Source organism: Cebus imitator, unplaced genomic scaffold, assembly GCF_001604975.1.
Source record: "Cebus imitator isolate Cc_AM_T3 unplaced genomic scaffold, Cebus_imitator-1.0 Scaffold107, whole genome shotgun sequence".
NCBI classification, from domain to species: Eukaryota; Metazoa; Chordata; class Mammalia; order Primates; family Cebidae; genus Cebus; species Cebus imitator.
In genome coordinates this window covers 5,707,064-5,724,686 of record NW_016107422.1, presented here as the reverse complement: position 1 = coordinate 5,724,686, position 17,623 = coordinate 5,707,064, and the positions used below count along the sequence as shown (strand labels likewise).

Here is a 17,623-nt window from a genome sequence, read left to right as displayed (position 1 = left end):
AAAAAAAAAAAGAAAAAAAAATTAACTGAGTTTGGTGTTGTGTTGCATGCTTGGGGTAGCCAAGGCAGGAAGATCACCTGAGCTTGGGAGGGTGAGGTTGCTGTGAACCATGATTGTACCACTGCACTCCAGCCTGAGCGGCAGAGTGAGACACTCTCAAAACAAAAAAATAGAAGAAAGAAGGGAGAGATGGAAACTTCCCACATCTGAGAAGACTGATCAACATTTTGGTCATCGTATTCTACCTATTTGTCTGCAGCTTCAGTTTCCACATGCAAATTGAATTTTGAGTCTTTCTTCAGAGTGACTTCTGCATGTCTGTGTCAGCAGAGTTCAGTTCCTTAAAACGAGAAAAGTGTTCATGGACCTTTAGGTCTACAGTTCTTAGTCTTTGGTTGAAAATAATGTGTCACATTTCTGTTTTTTAACTTTTTTATAATGTAACCTTTTCTATCTTTTTCTAAAAGTGGGTGGATTCTTTTTCCAAAAGCTAGAAAATCTAGAAAGTCGTAAAAATAATGGATGTTTTATGGAAAAGAAAACTGTAATTAAGTAAATCCTCCATAGTTTTACATAGCCAGGGTAGTATCTCATGTTTATTCTAATACGTTTGTTTCTAAATTTTTTTTTCTGTGTGGCGTATGATTTTTAAATACAGTATCACATTCTACAATGTATTTGTTTATTTACTGATTGATTTTTCAGAGTTGTTTCAGTCCCTATTTTGCCATCTTAACCATTTTTAGGTATGCGGTTCGGTAGTAAGTATGTTTGCATTGCGTACACTTTTATCTTTCTAAGAAACCTAGCATTATGAACATGTCATTTTATTAAGTATTATTCAAAAATTAGGCTTCTCACGGGCTGCGGCCTAGAGCCCGGTGATTCTAGCAGTTCTTTGCTTTGGGCTCTGGGGGCGTCTCAGCCTCGCGGTGTAGCAGCTGCGCAGGAGCATCCTGGGGCTTGAAGCCTCCCACCTGTGTCTGTTTGCCAACAGCCCCTGCGGGGGAGTTGCTGATTTGCAGGGTGCGGGGGTCCAGTTGCTATGAGCAGGTGGTCCTGATGCAGCTCCACCAGCAGGACGGAGCTGTCAGCCCATCTCCCCAAGAGACGTTTTTCACCTCCGGCCTTCTGCTCTCCTGCCTATGCTGGCCCTGGGCCTCCATCTCGTCCTGACGCCACTGCCTCCCTCCTTCTCCTGCCCTGGTATTCCAGCATCACGTGGTGCTGTCTACCTGGCCTCTCCCTCACACAGCTGTGCTGGCTTCAGCTGGATGCTGTCTGTTCACCATCCTCTTACCTGAATGTAGACACCCTGGGCTGGCTATTTGGGGGAGTATTCCCCCAAAGTCCTTTATTTCCTCCTTTGGTGTCAGGGACATCTTGTCCAAACTGCAGGGAGCACTTCCTCGTCCCAGAGCCATGTGCAGGAGGACCGTCAGGAATGTCCCTGGGAAGCATGGGATGACCAGTGACATCAAGGCCTTCTCCTTGAAGCTCAGGATGGGTGCAGGACTCAGGCTTTTTTCCATCTCCAGGTGCTGAGACTCTGCTTGCGTTTCCTGCTTGTTTGCTGCCTTCCTGCACATGGTCCTGCTGTGTTCCAGGGCTGGGCACGGGGGATGTGGCAAGGGAGTCCCAAGGTCAGCTGGTGAGATGAGTCCCATGGCAGAGGGGAGCTCTGCAGGCACCCAGGAAGGCCACCCAGAGCCCACTGGCATGTGACGGCTGGCCTGCTCAGGTCAGGCGACGTTGGTTCTGGCCCATAGTGGGCAGCTGCCCAGATGTGTTTATTGAAGGATGCTGAACTGGTAGTCTCAGGCATCTTGGAAAAAGCTAAAAAGGTGTGTGCTGCAGTCAGTCATGCGCAGTTCAGTCACCCCCAAGAGTGTAGGAACCTGGAAAAGGGTTCCCCCAGGTCAAGTGAGGGCCCGTTTCTGGGCCATGCATCTTCTGAGCAGTTGTCATTTGATGTTCCATGTTATTTGGGATTCTTTGACGTGTATCTGCAAACACAGCCTCAGGCTGTTGGCTCTTTGAGTCCCCTTGGTTCAGTGGAGTGAGTGTGGGTGTCATCCCTTAGATCGCACTGCTGAGCTCCTTGGGTTCCACCAGACCATGCAAGGGATGAGAATGCTGCTTTTCTGGTTCTACACACCCCTCCCCTTTTTGGAGGGGGGCAGTGGTGGTAGAAAGGAAAATTTGGATATTGGACAAAGTATGTTTAGACTGATCCTCTTACGTGAACATAGAGACCCCGGGCCACCAAGAGACCCTCCTGGGGAAGGGTCTTATGTGAAGAAAATAAACAAGGATGTTCCTCTCTTAAATCCAGTGTGGTGATTGAGCAACAGCAGAGGCAGGGAAAGTGTCCGGGGCTGTCTGGGGTTATTCTCGGATTTTCTTGCTCTGTCACGACTGAGCACAAAAGGAATTTTGTTTGAAAGGTAGACAGTATCTCTGGGTTAACCCCTGAATGCAATCAGGAGATGTCTTTTAACACAGGAACACTGCAAAGGATATTAGCCTTTCTTGTGATGCTAGCCAGCCCAGACCTCCCCAGGGATGCGTTTGTGAAGGCAGTTTAATAAGATTGAAAGAGCTTGGGTCTTGGAGACTTTCTAGCTGTCGACTTTCAGCAGGTTTGTTCATGCCTGTCTTCGAGCCTCAGTTTCTTAGCAGGTTGGTAGGTGGCTCTGAGGATTTGCCTCGAAGTGTCCTCTTGAAAGAGCATTGACAGATACCAGCATGTGGTGGGTGATTGGGAAATGGTACCTACCTGTTCGCTTAATTGTTTGGGGTAATGCAAAAACGTGAGGCCTCAACAGGGCTGGCCAGCATGGAAACTACTCATCACATGTGACTGGTTAAATTTAAATGAATGAAATAAAAGTAAAATTTTTCTTCCTCCATCACGCTTTCTACAGTTCCTTTTTTTTTGTGGCAGGGTCTCACTCTGTCACCCAGGCTGAAGGGCAGTGGCATGATCTTGGCTTATTGTAGCCTCCACTTCCTGGGCCCAAGCAAGCCTCTAATCTCAGCTTCCTTAGTCGCTGGGACTACAGGCGCGCGCCACCACGTCCACGCCACCACGCCCGGATAATTTTTGTAATTTTCGTAGAGATGGGGTTTTGTCATGTTGCCCAGGCTGGTCTGGAACTCCTGGGCTCAAACAATCCGCCCACCTTGGTTTCCTGAAGTTCTGGGATTACAGGCATGAGCCACTGGGCCCGGCCTACGCTTTCACATTTTCTTTGCCCATTGTCATGGAACATTTTCCATCGTTACAGAAAATTCTATTGGACAAGGCATCTCTAGGGTGACAGTTGGATAATAGGCAAAGGAAATTATGAAATGAAACTCTGCCATTTGCATCCCAACTCCATTTGGGCCAGCATTTTCTGATAATTTGTCTTTTGGGCATGGAAATAATTTAGACTTGACTATGAGGAAACAGCTTTTGCTGTTGTTTGCCAGAAGATACTGTGATGTTCCTTTGTTTGTTTGTTTGTTTGTGCTCTGTGATTATAGCATTTAAGCCAAAACAGTCTCTGTTCTCTTTTGTCCCCAGTGATGGATGTAACAGATATAATAAATGGAAAAGTAGACGACGAAGATAAGCAGCATTTCATTCCCTTTCAGCCGTAAGTATGGAGCAATTCAAGTACCTAGCCACATATACTGCGGGAAATGTAGGCTTGTAATAATTATCTTTATAATTAAATCGATAAGCATAAGTAAGGATTGATTATTTTATAATTATAAAAAACCTCTTTAGCCACTGCTGTAGGACATGGAATTTTTGTAGCTGTAGGAAGCTTGGGTCAAAGTTTGTTTATAGTCCTGGAAGTAGAAGGTTTTACTTGTGATCATTGAATTGCCTTATCATATAGAAGGAACAGAATTACAACTCTGCTCTGAGCCTGAACGTTTCTTTACATAATTGATTTATTCTAGTAGCTATTTTGTATTTTCAAAACACAGTACTATTAGATTCATCATAGGAGGTTGCTGTTTTTAAAATAGAAAACCAAACAAAATTATGGTGAATTCTTTGGTAAAGCGAGAAATAATGCTTTAAACCATATAATCTCGCTGCTGATTTTTCTGTCTCGGTTTTTGCTTATAGAGGGCCGTATCTCTGCTGGTTTTTAGGCTTTCTCGAGCTCTGACCTAAAGTTGTTAAAGAGGCACAAGAGCTGAGAAAAGGCCCTCCGAGGAGATTCATTAAATTGGTTATCTGATTTGTGGGTAGAGCCCGTGGCACTGGTTGAAAGAATTGGCATTTATTTCCCTGGTGATTGGAGCAAGAGTGTGCCTAGACGATGGTCATTGGCCGCCTACTGGCACTCCTGCTCCTCAGACGGGGAGAGAAAAAGGAATCCAAATGTTGAGGTTAATTGTAAGAGACAGCTTCCTCCTGGGTGTGGGGTTGGGGGGTGTTGTTAGGGAAGAATCCATGGTGAGGGAAGTGGAATCCACCTGCCATAGTATTCTGCATTTTTACTTTGCCCTCACTTTTATTCTTAATTGATTTCATACTTGAAACCCATTTTCAGATTTTAGAAATTGTACTGTTTTCAGCTGTCAGCTGAAGGGTTTAGGAGGCGGGTAGTAATTGGGTGGCTGAAGGAGCCTGTCCTTGTGGGCCAGGAGATGTGAGGTTGGCTTCCCTCTGCCCCACGCTTCCTTGGTGATGAACCACCATACCCAACCCCACCGGACTCATCTGGGACTTGAGTGCCACTGGCTAAGACAGGAAGAGCATGGCTTTCTTTGCAGGCAGGCGATCTGGTCAGATAGCATCCTAAGGCTTTTTGTATAGCTCAGTGGGAGATTTTGCTATCTTCTTGACATAGGAATAACAGCAAACCCTGCATTATTGATCTTGGAGTCAGGGTTAAGTTATATGTCTCTCACCATGCGCAACAAAAGGCAAAGGTCAGTTGTGGCTTAACTGCTTTAGGTTTACTCTCCTGTCCAGCATGTTAACCATTAGCTCCATGTGACTATTTAAAATACTTAAAATGAGCCAGGTGCAGTGGCTCATGCCTGTAATCCCAGCACTTTGGGAGGCCGAGGTGGGCGGATCACCTGAAGTCAGGAGGTCAAGACCAGCCTGGCCAACGTGGCAAAACCCTGTCTCTACTAAAAATACAAAAATTAGCCAGGTATAGTGGCAGGTGCCTATAATCCCAACTACTCGGGAGGTTGAGGCAGGAGAATTGCTTGAAGCCAGGAGGCAGAGGATGCAGTGAGCTGAAATCACACCACTGCACTCCAGCCTGGGCAATAGAGGGAGATTCTGTCTCAAAAAATTAATAATAATTAAAATGAAGTAGCATTAAACATTTAGTCTTCAGTCACATTAGTCCTATTTCAAGTGCGGCGGCAGGCGAGGCCCATGGCTACTGTCCCAGGCAGCACACACCCTTCACATTTCCAGAAAGCTCTGCTGGAGAAAGTTGTTTTGCAGTCCCGCCCAGTGAAGAGAGTTTATAAAGCGAACACAGTGCTGCAGAATCTGGAAGTTTCCTTAGAAAACAAAGGTAATATTATTGTGGAACATGGGCAGATATTGAGGTAATAAATAAAATACACCTTTGGAAAATTATAATATTAAATTGCCTCATTCTCTCATGAGAAATAATGTAGCCCCCTGCTGTTTTGAATGCTATATTATATATTAGACCTCAGAGCTTCTTGATGCCCAGATGTACCACTAAGTTGAAATTACCTGCTAGTGTCCTCTGTGAAAAGTCAAAACAAAACAAAACAAACAAAACAACTTGAGGGATTGTTTGAAAAGTTAGGGAGGTTATTAGTTTTAGATTCACTGATTTTCACAGAGTATGTTATGAGTTGTGTATGAGTTGTGCTTTGCTGCCATCTTTTTCTATCTTGTAGTGGAATGTCCACTTGAAAGGTATATTATTCTGTGTGTAAGTCTTACGTAATTTGTGACCCCGTGCTCCATTAAAGGAAGACTACTAGACAGGTGAATATTTGCAGTGTTAGAAACAAAAGAGCAGCGTGATTTTTAATAGCAAAATAAGCAATGAAACCAGTTCTTTGGGAAATGTCATGCTAATGAAACTGTTTTTTGCTCCATTAAAACTGATTTATTGTCTCACAGGATTGGTTTCAGGGAAGGAGGCACACTGCACGTCTCCCTCCCTCTCTGGCTTTTTTAACGTGGTGAAGTAAATGACAACAGTCTTCAGTCCCCTCGAGTCACGTGGCTGAAGTGACGGATAGCACTGTCCTTGTTCCCAGGATTGATTTTAAACATGATGGCCATGCTGTATATTTTCTGGGTCATTTCATAGCGCCCTTCGCTATGCCACTCGGTATTTCTGTTTGGGTGTGCTGCTTGTTTACAGCCAGTCTCTCATACAGCACAGCATCTGTGACGGGCTTCTGGTTCACAGGCCCTGAAAACATTGGTGGTCTGCATTCATAACAGTGCCACACATGGGAATCGGCAGTGGTGTTCTCCAAAGACTGCCGTTCTTCTCACATTTAGTCATTTTGGGGTCTATTGTATGCATAGTCCAAGAGAGCAGAGCAGCAAACTTCTGCAAGCAGTTAGGTTTTAGGAATTTTTTTTTTTTTTTTTAATCTCGATTTTGCTTTTCCCTTTAGACCACCTGCCCCTTGACCTATGCTGTGTTCAGAATTACTGAAATTGGAGGATTGGCCATAAACATTCTTTGGGGGTACATGCCTTTCAACCATGTGGCTTTCAGACAAGCTTCTTTTTTTAAACACAGTTGTCTGATGGAGACGCAGTGGCGGCCTGGTGCATGTCTATTTCCTGGGGAGAGGGTTGCCCTCATTTGCTTTACTTCCCTCTCGTGGTTCAGCATTTTCCTGATCAATGCTTTTCCCTGTTTGTCTTGTCACCTCTCCCATCCTTTGTCGTGCGTTGACTCATGATGCCTCTCTCTCGCCCTCGGGGACGATGATCTCTTATGTTCCCTTGTTACCGTGACCCACGGGTCTCTGTGCCCCTTTGTCTCCTGTGGTCTTGGTCGTCCCGTGCCCTCCAGGCTCGCGTTGGACGACGCCATTCGACACAAGCCGCTGAACATGTCATCCCGTTTTTCACCCAGGGTGGCAGGGGAGAATGACTTCCTTCAGACTGTTATAAACAAAGTCATCGCTGCCAAAGAAGTCAACCACAAGGGGCAGGGTACGTATTTTCCCGTTTCGTTTCTGTCCGTGTCCATTTGCATGCATTTGGGACGGTGCTGTCTGGGTTGTTTTGGTTTGAACTTGATCATGATGTCGGTGATGATGATGGCAATGAGAGTGACCATGTTGGAGAATGTGTGTGATGGTTGCTCCCGTGTACAGTGTATGATCTCTTTCTTGCCGATCGATCACCTTTGTGAACATTACTGAGAGCCACCTCCTGGGTGGAGAGTGAGGTGGGATTCGATGTTTAGAGGAACGTGGAGGCGGTAGGCGTAACTCCCCTCTGCCCATGCTGTGTGCTAATCACTGCCTGTTCTGGGGCTCCCCTGATGGTCCCCCTAAGAAGGTGACTTCCTTTGTGCAGACTTGCTCCCCCGGGTTCTGTCATGTAAGTGATGTCTCCTCCCCCACACCCGCCTCACACTCACTGTTTTTAATCCCGCAATGACACGTTTCTGAGCAGCTGACCTGCTGCTGGCAGAAGGAATGAATCAATCACCTCAGGCTGGTGACAGTTGGCACTTGGCTGGCCAGGAGGGCTGCCAGGAACAACTGTGACTGAGGCCCCGCCTCCAGCCCGAGGGGAAGTCACCTTGAGAACTTGACCATCTCCGTCCCTGATCCATGCAGACTGTCTGTACGCACGGTAGAGCTTAGGTGACTAGGCCTGCTTCATTGTTCAGCTACCTTATGTCACTAGGCTTTTAAAAAACAATCATCTTGATTCATTTCCTCCTGTTCTAAAGGCGAATGTGAATTGAGCCTGAAGAATGGTAGAGAGAAGGAGCCTTCCTAGGGCTCTGCAGGTACCTCCAGCTTTCTTCTGGTGTGAACTGCCCCTGTCTCTGGCAAACAGTAGCGGAACAAAAACCCCAACCTAGAACATTAATGAGATGTGGTCTCTGCAGACAGAGCAATTTTCAGCTGACCCAGGACCCATCTTCTCATAAATTAACAGCCCTCCCAATTTACACTTTAATTGAAAATCACAGGGAGGTCCAATTAGGGCTGTTTAGATTGGAGTCACACTCAGGCTGTGAGCACCAGTGCGAAGGTTGCCGGCTGGTCCTTCAGAGCTTCGAGCTGGGGCTGCCCTCAGATCTCCAGTTTCTTTTGCAGTCAGAGTTTTGACAAACTTTTATTAGAGTCATTCAGGGAAAGTGGAGTTTGGTGTCAGGCCAGCAGGAAATCACTGGGAAAGAGGACCCGAAGCCTGCCTCTGCAAGGCTTACTGGTGTGTGGCCAAGATCTTTGAAGCTGGAGAACCCAGGGCTGATGCCATTGGGCCCGGTTCCTTGAACTTCTGGAAAAAGTGGGCCTTTTCAAGTCACAGTGAGATCTGAGGGAGGAAAACAGGGATAGTTTTGTCAAGGGGATCACTGGTGACTTCCTGAATCAGAATGCCCTTAGACAACATGAGGACTGCACGTTTACATTCAACCTGAATTGTTTCTCCAGGGCCCACTGAGGGGTGGAATTCAGGTCAGAGGTGAGCCATGCTGCCCCAGCCAGTGCAGCCACACAGATCGGGACTGCAGGGCGCTGCCCCCGGAGCTCACTTTATCACCAGCAGCCCAGGCTTCACCTGATGCTTGCTTGCCTGTCAAGTGACTGCTGTCATCCCAGGAGTGGGAGGGACATGGAGGAGATATGCATCTCCGGAGAGAAGTGCTGGGTCTGCTCGCCCTGCCTTTCTGCAGGTGCCTCCTGTCTCTTGAGGTTGGCCCTTGGCCTTGGCCTGGTTTTGGTTTGTGCCAACGTGGTTCCTCGTCACAGTAGACAAAATCCTGAATATTTAATCCAAATTATTCTGATCCCTGAACCCAGAGGTATGGGCCATTTTCTGTGGACAGTGAATTCATGAGCACTCTAGACATCTGGTTCTATTGTTTGAGATAGAATGTATGCTAATTCTCTTTGTTTTTAGTTATTCTGGTTAAGCAAATGTCAACCCAAAATGCACTTTTTTCTTTGGTGAAAATTGGCCTCATTTTCTCCTGTGAGAAAAGCATTCAAAACACAGAGTAATCAGGAACATTTAATTTCCATTTGTAAAGTACGTGGTAATAAATGTAATTGTGTCACTAATATATTAGTTTATGTATTAAGATATTTGAGCAGGCTGGTGTTTCTGGGAAAGGTGTTTGAAACGCAGCATCTCTAATATTAAGTGTTATTCAGTGTTCTATCTTTATCTCGTCACCTTCGACCTCTGTAAATAATGACCTCGCCACATCCTGCAATCCTTCAAAGAGCGTCTTTCTCTTAGATTTAGCCTGTGAACATTCATTCTCCAGGGAGGGTTTTGGACTCAGACTCCTGAGCTGTGTCCTGGTGTTCCAGTGAAGGCCAGCTCCCTGTCATCCGTGGCACTGGTTCCTCAGGCACTTCCGTCAGGGTCTTGGCTTGGTTTGCTCTGTGGGAGGCCAGAGCCAGGGGTTAGGGTGAGGAAGTGCCCGGCCCTCTGCAGATCTGTCTACCTGCCTGTTCTGTAGGTCCCGAGCTGCTGTTAGCTCAGGGTGCTTTTGTGTGAATTAGAGAAAGGGGCCTGGTCAACTGGGTGAGTAGGGAGCTACAGGCAGTGCCAGGGACTGTGGCCTGGTGAGCGAGTGTAGGCAGGGTTCAGCTCCCACTTGCCTTTTCTTGGCAGTTGTCTAGTGAAATGCACATTCTGGGCAGCGGTGCATGTGCTCCTGTCTGGGTGCCGTCCCCGATACCTCTTTGGGGGCTGCCTTCCATTGGTGGTTCTTCCTTCCCTCAAACTCCCCCTCCCATCCTCTGGAATTTCATTTCTTAAAGGAAAAAGAAAAAAAAAAATTAAAAAAGGAAAGAAAAGAAACACCAAGAAGCAGTCCTACCCGGAGCAGTACATCTATCTCTGTATCTGTGGATTCTCTCTGGTCTTCGTTTCCCAGCATCGGCCCTTTCCCTTACCTGCCTCCCCGCTTCCCCATCTCCCACCAGGAGCCCTGTGGTGGCATGGGCACCATCCCTTCCCAGTCTCCCGTTATCTCGGACGTCTCTGTCCCCGTGTGAGCTCTCAAAGTGGGGCCTTCCTTGCCCTCTTTGGGACTCTTCTTTCCCTCCCCACTCTGAGCGCCTGCCTTTCAGGCAGCTCTGCCTGCAGCGGGTCCTCCCATTCCAGGGAATGGCTCCCCGGCACTTGCTAGTGGTTGTGCCTGCAAGGGGCTCCATCTCTGCAAGCCGCGCCTCCTCCTCCCCCAACTCCCCGTGGTTCTGCCGATGTGACCTCCACGCTGGTCCCCTTTCCCCACCCTCCACAGTGGAGCTTATGTTCCACCAGCCAGCTGGGTTCATGCGGTGGCCTCCCTGCTGCGATTCCATCCCCACTGTGCTCTGTACTGCTGCCTACCTGTTCCCTGGAGCCACAGTATCAGGTCAGAGCCTGACACTTGTTCCTGATCCCCCCTCTGGCTGCCCCTCATCCTTCAGATAGACTGCAGTACCTGTCGCCCCAGCCTCCTGACTGTCTTCCCACAGTATCTGGGGGCTCCAACCCCCCAGGGATACAGATACACATAGACACAGACACACAGAGACCCACACGGACAGAGACACAGACACACACACACACACACACACACACACACAGATACATGGACCCACACACAGACACACAGACCCACACGGACAGAGACACAGACACACAGACACACACACGCACACACACAGAGATACATGGACCTACACACAGACACACAGAGACCCACATAGACAGACCCATGCACAGACACACACACACACACACACACAGACACACACACAGACACGTGCACACACACAGAGAGACACCCCGCCCACACACACAGAGACACCCCCCCCCCACACACAGACACAAAGACCCACATGGACACAGACATATGCACAGACACACACACACACAGACACAGACACGTGCACATGCCGACACACACACGAAGACACACAGAGACCCACACGGACAGAGACACAGACACACACACACACACACGCACATACACACACAGAGATACATGGACCCACACACAGACACAGAGAGACCCACATGGACAGACCCATGCACAGACACACACACACACAGACACACACACAGATACGTGCACACACACAGAGAGACACACAAACCCACACATAGAGACACACCCTCCCCCCCCCACACACAGACACACACACAGACACAAAGACCCACACGGACAGACATATTCACAGACACACACACAGACACACACACACAGACACGTGCACATACACACAGAGACACACACAGACACAAAGAGACCCACACGGACACTGACACATGCACAGACACACACAGACACATAGACACGCGCCCATACACACACAGAGACACACAGACACACAGAGACCCACACAGACACATGTATAGACACACACACACTCACACAGACACGTGCACACACACACAGAGACACACAAACCCACACAGACACACAGACATGCACAGACACATACACAAACACATGCACAGACACAGGCCTGCAATTCCCTTGCTTCCTGCAGGTCTCAACCCCAATGTCCCTTCCTCTGTGACCCTTAAGATTGTCACCTTAGGGATGCCTTACAGTGTGCTCAGGACTTTTCCTATGAGAACTTTGCATTTGTGTATTTCTCTAAGAGACTGTGGAGTTAGTGTTTGACTATTGGCAATGGAAGTTAAACCCCTGGCAGGGGAGGTCTTGAGGGTCTGCCCTGCCCTGTGACTGCAGTAGATGCAGTGCCCAGTATTTGCCTGGCACATAGTAGGTGCTCAGTTGCTACTTTTGAATAAACTAGAGGAACTCACCAGATAGCAAGAGGAAAGGGAGTTTCACCAGCTGGCAAAGAACAAAGCGTCATCAGTGACTTTAAGAACAAAGCGTCATCAGTGACTTTTGACTTCTCAGCTCCAAGTCATGCAAACCTGTGCAAAGGAGAATGCATTTCTAGGATAGCTGATACAGGAGCGGGCAGCCAGAGGACAGGGCGTGAGGTGTGGGTTTGAGTCAAGCAGAGTGGCTCCTGTCAGGAGCAGCCTAAGGTGCTGGCACCGCTGACTGGCCGCCAGTGATCTTCCAGTGCTGCTCAGAAGGAGGACAGGCCCGTGACTGTCTCGGCTCCTTCCACCCAGGGCAGGGCTCTGAACTGAGGGTGATGGAGGCTGAGTCCTGCTCTGGAGGCATCTGGAGAGGGGACAGCTGCACACACATACACACACACACACAGATACAGACACCACAAACACAGAAACAGGCACACACACAAACACACAGATACAGACACACACACAGAGACAGACACCACAGACACAGACACATGCACACACAAACACACAGATACACCACAAACACACATCAGACACACACACAGATACACCACAGACACATCAGACACACACACAGATATGGACACCACAAACACACATACAGATACACACACAGATATAGACACCACAAACAGACACACACACACACAGAGATACCTGTAGACACACACAAAGACAGATATACAGATACACACATAGACACAGATACAGACACGGACATATATATAGATACAGAAACACAGACGCAGAGCCACACACATGCAGATGCACATAGACATGACACACAGAAACACACGGGCACAGACACATGGACACACAGACAAACACACATAGACACACACGCACAAATACACAGAGACACACGGACACACAGAGACCCACGTGGACACAGACACACACACAGACACACGCACAGCCACAGGCACGTGTGCACACCCATGCTAGTAGCAGAAGTGAGGGCAGAGGCTTTGATGTTCTGAGGGGCAGATGAAGCCCCACTGAGCTGAGAAGGGGGAAGCCAGCAGGCAGCCCCCTGAGGCCTCAGGGACAGAGCACCCCCATGTGCTGACTGATAGTGCCAGCCCCTTCCTGTTGGGGGAGACAGATACCATCACAGACAACAGCTCAGGCTGAACCCCTGCCTATCCCCGCCTTTGACTTGTCGGAAGTATCTGCCTTATTCCCGTGTACTGTTGCCTCCCATATGATTGCTACTCAGTATTCATACAAACCACAGTTCTCCGTCAGCCTTGCAGGGAGGAAGAGCCCAGGCACACGCTCTTACACATAGCCCCCGCCAGGTTCACTGCGCTCTTGCCAGGACACCCCTGGCATCTAGGCTTAGAGGCTTTGAAAGTCTTCCTTTCTCCCTTGGGGAAAAGAGGCAAGAGCAGCCATTTGTTCTCTTTAGCTGTGGCGCTGCGACACAGAGGGCCTGGGCTCGTGGCTGCACCTGCATGGCTGGGGGGGGCTGTCCTGCTGGTGACCCTGCAGCCTGGTGCTCTGCTGCTCGCCTGGGTTGGCCACTTGAGATTTTGGTGGGTTCTCTAAGCTGTGAATTCACCTCCAGAATCTTCCCCTGCCTTTGTCTTTCCTGGGAGACTAGAAAATGACAGACTTCTCAGCCACCTCCCGGAAAAAGGTGGCCTGGCTGTTTTGTCTTAAATGTCTACCCACTGAAAGGAGACACTGGCCCTTTGCAGCCCTCAGTGGAGCAGCAAGTGCACAGCGGCTGCAGATGTGCGTTCAGCTGCCCGTGAGTCACCCTAGGGCAGGGCCGGCATCCCAGCTCGGCGGATGCATGCAGTCCCGATGGGCACCTTGTGCCTTGCCCCTCTTTCTCTTGAGATGTTGAATTGTGAGTTGAAAGTCTCTCATTCATTGAGCTTGGTTTCGTGAAAATTTTTAAGAACGCAGAGGCTAACATGTGACTGAATGTCATCCGTTGTTTTTCCAGGTTTGTGGGTAACATTGAAATTACTTCCTGGAGATATCCATCAGATCCGAAAAGAGTTTCCGCATTTAGTAGACAGGACCACAGCTGTGGCTCGCAAAACAGGGTTTCCGGAGATCATCATGCCGGGTAAGAACTGGCTCGGTCAGGGCTTCTGAGCATGGCGTGGGGGTAGCGGGCCATAGAGAAGGACGTGTGGGCAGCGTCATCTATGAGCTCTGGAAAGGAAAGGGCTCAGCTCCTGGTAGGTGTCAGCACCAGCATGATTATGGATCACAGGGCTGTGACCGAAGTGGTGGAATATACCCACTGACCCACTGTACCCCTGGATGGGCCAGCTCTCCCCAGTTGCAAGGGTTGTGTGAGAGGGGTGTGGGCACCCAGCAAATGTCTGGATAGACATCAGGTAGAAAGAAGGAAAGAGGTCAGAAAGAGAGCTGCCCAGTGAAGCCCACCTTAAGGGGGATGGCAGGGTTGGATGGTCGCTTCATGGAAATGCGTGGACCTGCGCCCGCTCAGCTAGTGCCAGTTATCATGCTGGTATTGCTCCATGGACTGTAAGTCATGAATTCCAAACTGACCAAACCAGTAACAAGATTTCCGTGTTAACATTAATCTCATATTTATATAATACTTTTCAGTATCCGAATAACGTTCATAATAATCTGATTTGATCTTCAAGAGATCTTGGGAAGCATGTTCATACATATGCTTTATATCCGTGTGAAACTTTTTGGTTTGCAAGTAATGCTTATGTGGTTTGGCTGGGCGTGGTGGTTCATGCCTGTAACTCTAGAACTTTGGGAGGCTGAGTTGGGGAATCACTTGAGCTCAGGAGCTCAAGGCCAGCCTGGGCAACATGGTGAAACCCCGGCTCTACAAAAAATTTAAAAAATTATCCAGCATGCTCCTGTCATCCCAGCTACTTGGGGGGCTGAGGTGGGAGAATCACTTGAACCTGGGTGGCAGAGAGGTTGCAGTGAGCAGAGATGGTGCTACTGCACTCCAGCCTGGGTGACAGAGTGAGACCCTGTCTTAAAACAACAACAACAAAACCAAAACAAAAACCAAAAACAAACAAAAAACTGACCTGAGCCACGTAAAGCTCTTGGAAGCTTACAAATTAGTGTTGAATTAGTTCCCATCAAATTAAACTGTAGCCAAAATTCGCTCAGCTAATGAGCCATGGAAATGGGGACAAACTACCCCCCGTTCAATGTGGCCTCCTTTTATAGGCCTTTGCTGTCTCACCGGGAGAGTGGTGGCTACTTAGTGTCCACGCTGTCCCAGTTGGTGCTTTGCTTACCTCAGTGCAGCTTCAAAACATGTTCTTTCTACTCCTTCCGTCGTCCAGGGCTGTTGTGGGCCATTGAGTGCTGTGTCTGGTAAATCCATGTGAAAGACATCTAAATTGGTTAGGCTAAATAATAGCTAGGCTTACCTGTACAGGAAGAAAAGCATGACATTTAGTCAATTCTGAAGCTGTTGCTTATGTGTGTCAAGTTTATATGCAGCAAATTAATTTAAGTTTATTAATGGGAATGGACTAATTTGTGTACTTATTTGCATTTGCATTTGGGATGCAGATTTGTAAATCAGGATGAGGTAATTGACAATATGCATTTATCTTGGCGTCCTTAGGCTGTCCTCATGTTCAAAGGGAAACCCAGAACCTTCCAGTTCATGTCAGTAGTGTCTCCCTTATGATGGATAGACTTAAAAACTAAGTCTAGGCCTGGTGTGATGGCGAATTCCTGTAGTAACTGGTACCAGGGAGGCTGAGGTAGGAGGATCCCTGGAGCATGGGAGGTCAAAGCCACAGTGAGCCATGATCACAACCATTGCACTGCAGCCTAAGTGACAAAGACCCTGTCTCAAAAATAAAGAAAAGTGAGTCTAAACTCCAGAAGATCATCTCATGATACAGTCATAGGGAAATGATACAGATGACCATTGTTCTAGCAGGTTCCATGTGCTAAGTCCTGGGCATATATCTTATAGGAAGGGATTCTAGCTTGGGTGGGTCATCTTTGTTCTCTGTTGGCCAAGTAATCACTGACCAGGCTGTGGGCACCAGAGAGAGAGTGTGGGCGGTTATCAGTCTTCTCCCTGCCTTTAGCCTGCAGAACCTGTGTATCGCCTGGTTTTGCTGCTGTTTGCAGAGATGAGCGTCTTTGGACAGTGAAGAGCCTGTCCTGTCACCCAGTGACCTGCTCTGCCACTTTCTGGTGGCTCGCTGGATTCCTGGAGTCCCTCTGAAGGACCCAGGCAGGAGATGCCGACTTTTCCTTCGACCTGGGAATGTGGCAGGAGTCCACTATGTCTACTTCTAATTCCTTCCTCCCCAGAATGTTCTGTAACCTGTGGAGGCATTTGCTGATGTCTATGGTGAATGTCCACCTGTGGGGTTTGCCAGCTGTAAATGAGGGCGTCTTCTGGGCTGGTCCTGGAGTAGTGCAATCGAGATGTACTTGGGAGCAAGGCTGTCGGAGTTTTGCTCTGTCACCTACGCTGGGGAGCAGCAGCGGGATCTCGGCTCACTGCAACCTCCGCCTCCCGCTTTCAAGCGATTCTCCTGCCTCAGCCTCCGGATTAGCTGGGATTACAGGTGTACACTACCATGCCTGGCTAATTTTTTGTATTTAGTAGAGATGGGGCTTTACTGTGTTGCACAGGCTGGTCTCGAACTCCTGACCTCAGACAATCCACCCACCTCGGCCTCCCAAACTGCTGGGATTACAGACATGAGCCACTGTACCAGGCCTTGAAGTTCTTTTTTGATGATGGTGTTTGTGCCTTGATAGAATTTTTAGGCTGAGAGATCATATGGTTTATGCCTTCCTTAACAATGAGGCTGGTTAATGGTGCTGGCTTTGGAGGCTAAGTGACTTGTCACTTAGTAAGGGTCCCACAGCTAATGAGCAATAAGTCTTGGCCAGCTGGCCTTGCCCCTGCCCCTTGCCCTGTGCTCCCTGCTTCTTAACTTCTCTTATGGTCAGTATCAGTGGACAGCAGCTGCACCTCCTTCTGCACAGCTACTGTGGCTGTGGTAGCAACCCACTGGGATTATTATGATAATGACTTTTAAATGAAAGCTTAATTTGATAGTTGGATACATTAAAAGCCAAAATAGAGCAGTTTAAAAGGAAAGAAAAAAAGCAAAAGCAAAAACAAGAAGGCAAGGGGCCAAGGGAGTTACTTTCCTTCAGGGATCCTTGGTCTTCAGCCAGAGTGGGCATTTGCTACTCTTGACAGAACCGCTCCTTGGCTCCTTGGGAGAGCAGGTGGCCAGGGTGTGGGAGGTGGCCAGGCAGGCAGCAGAGGAGCAGTCGCTGGGAAGGAGGCTTCCTCTAAATCATGTTACTAATGAAGCTTGTGAAGTTCTCCCAGTCTGGCCATTACCAAGGGCTTCCTGTGTTCTCAGTAGGAAGAAGAGTCTTGAGCTCATTTCTTGTGTTTTTTTTCCACCCTACAATTAAAAGCCCATCTCATTTTAAAATAGACAGGTCTGTTTTATTCTTTTCTATGTGGTCCCCATTCGGGATCCTGACAGCTGCCTGCCAGAAGAGAAGAGCCATGCAGGAAGTTTCTCCCTAGACACCCTTTTCCTCCCTGATCCTAGGCTGGTGGTCCTCATTCTCTCTTTT

The 17,623-nt window shown here is 48.3% G+C and overlaps 1 protein-coding gene across 1 annotated transcript in view; it reads left to right on the top strand.

Annotated features, from left to right (window-relative positions):
• DOCK1 (dedicator of cytokinesis 1) overlaps positions 1-17,623 on the top strand; it is a 541,550-nt gene that overhangs the window by 93,605 nt on the left and 430,322 nt on the right. Inside the window, 3 exon segments of the mRNA XM_017537892.2 lie at positions 3,572-3,644; positions 7,053-7,195; positions 13,980-14,105. Coding sequence (XP_017393381.1) covers positions 3,572-3,644; positions 7,053-7,195; positions 13,980-14,105 — 342 coding nt within the window.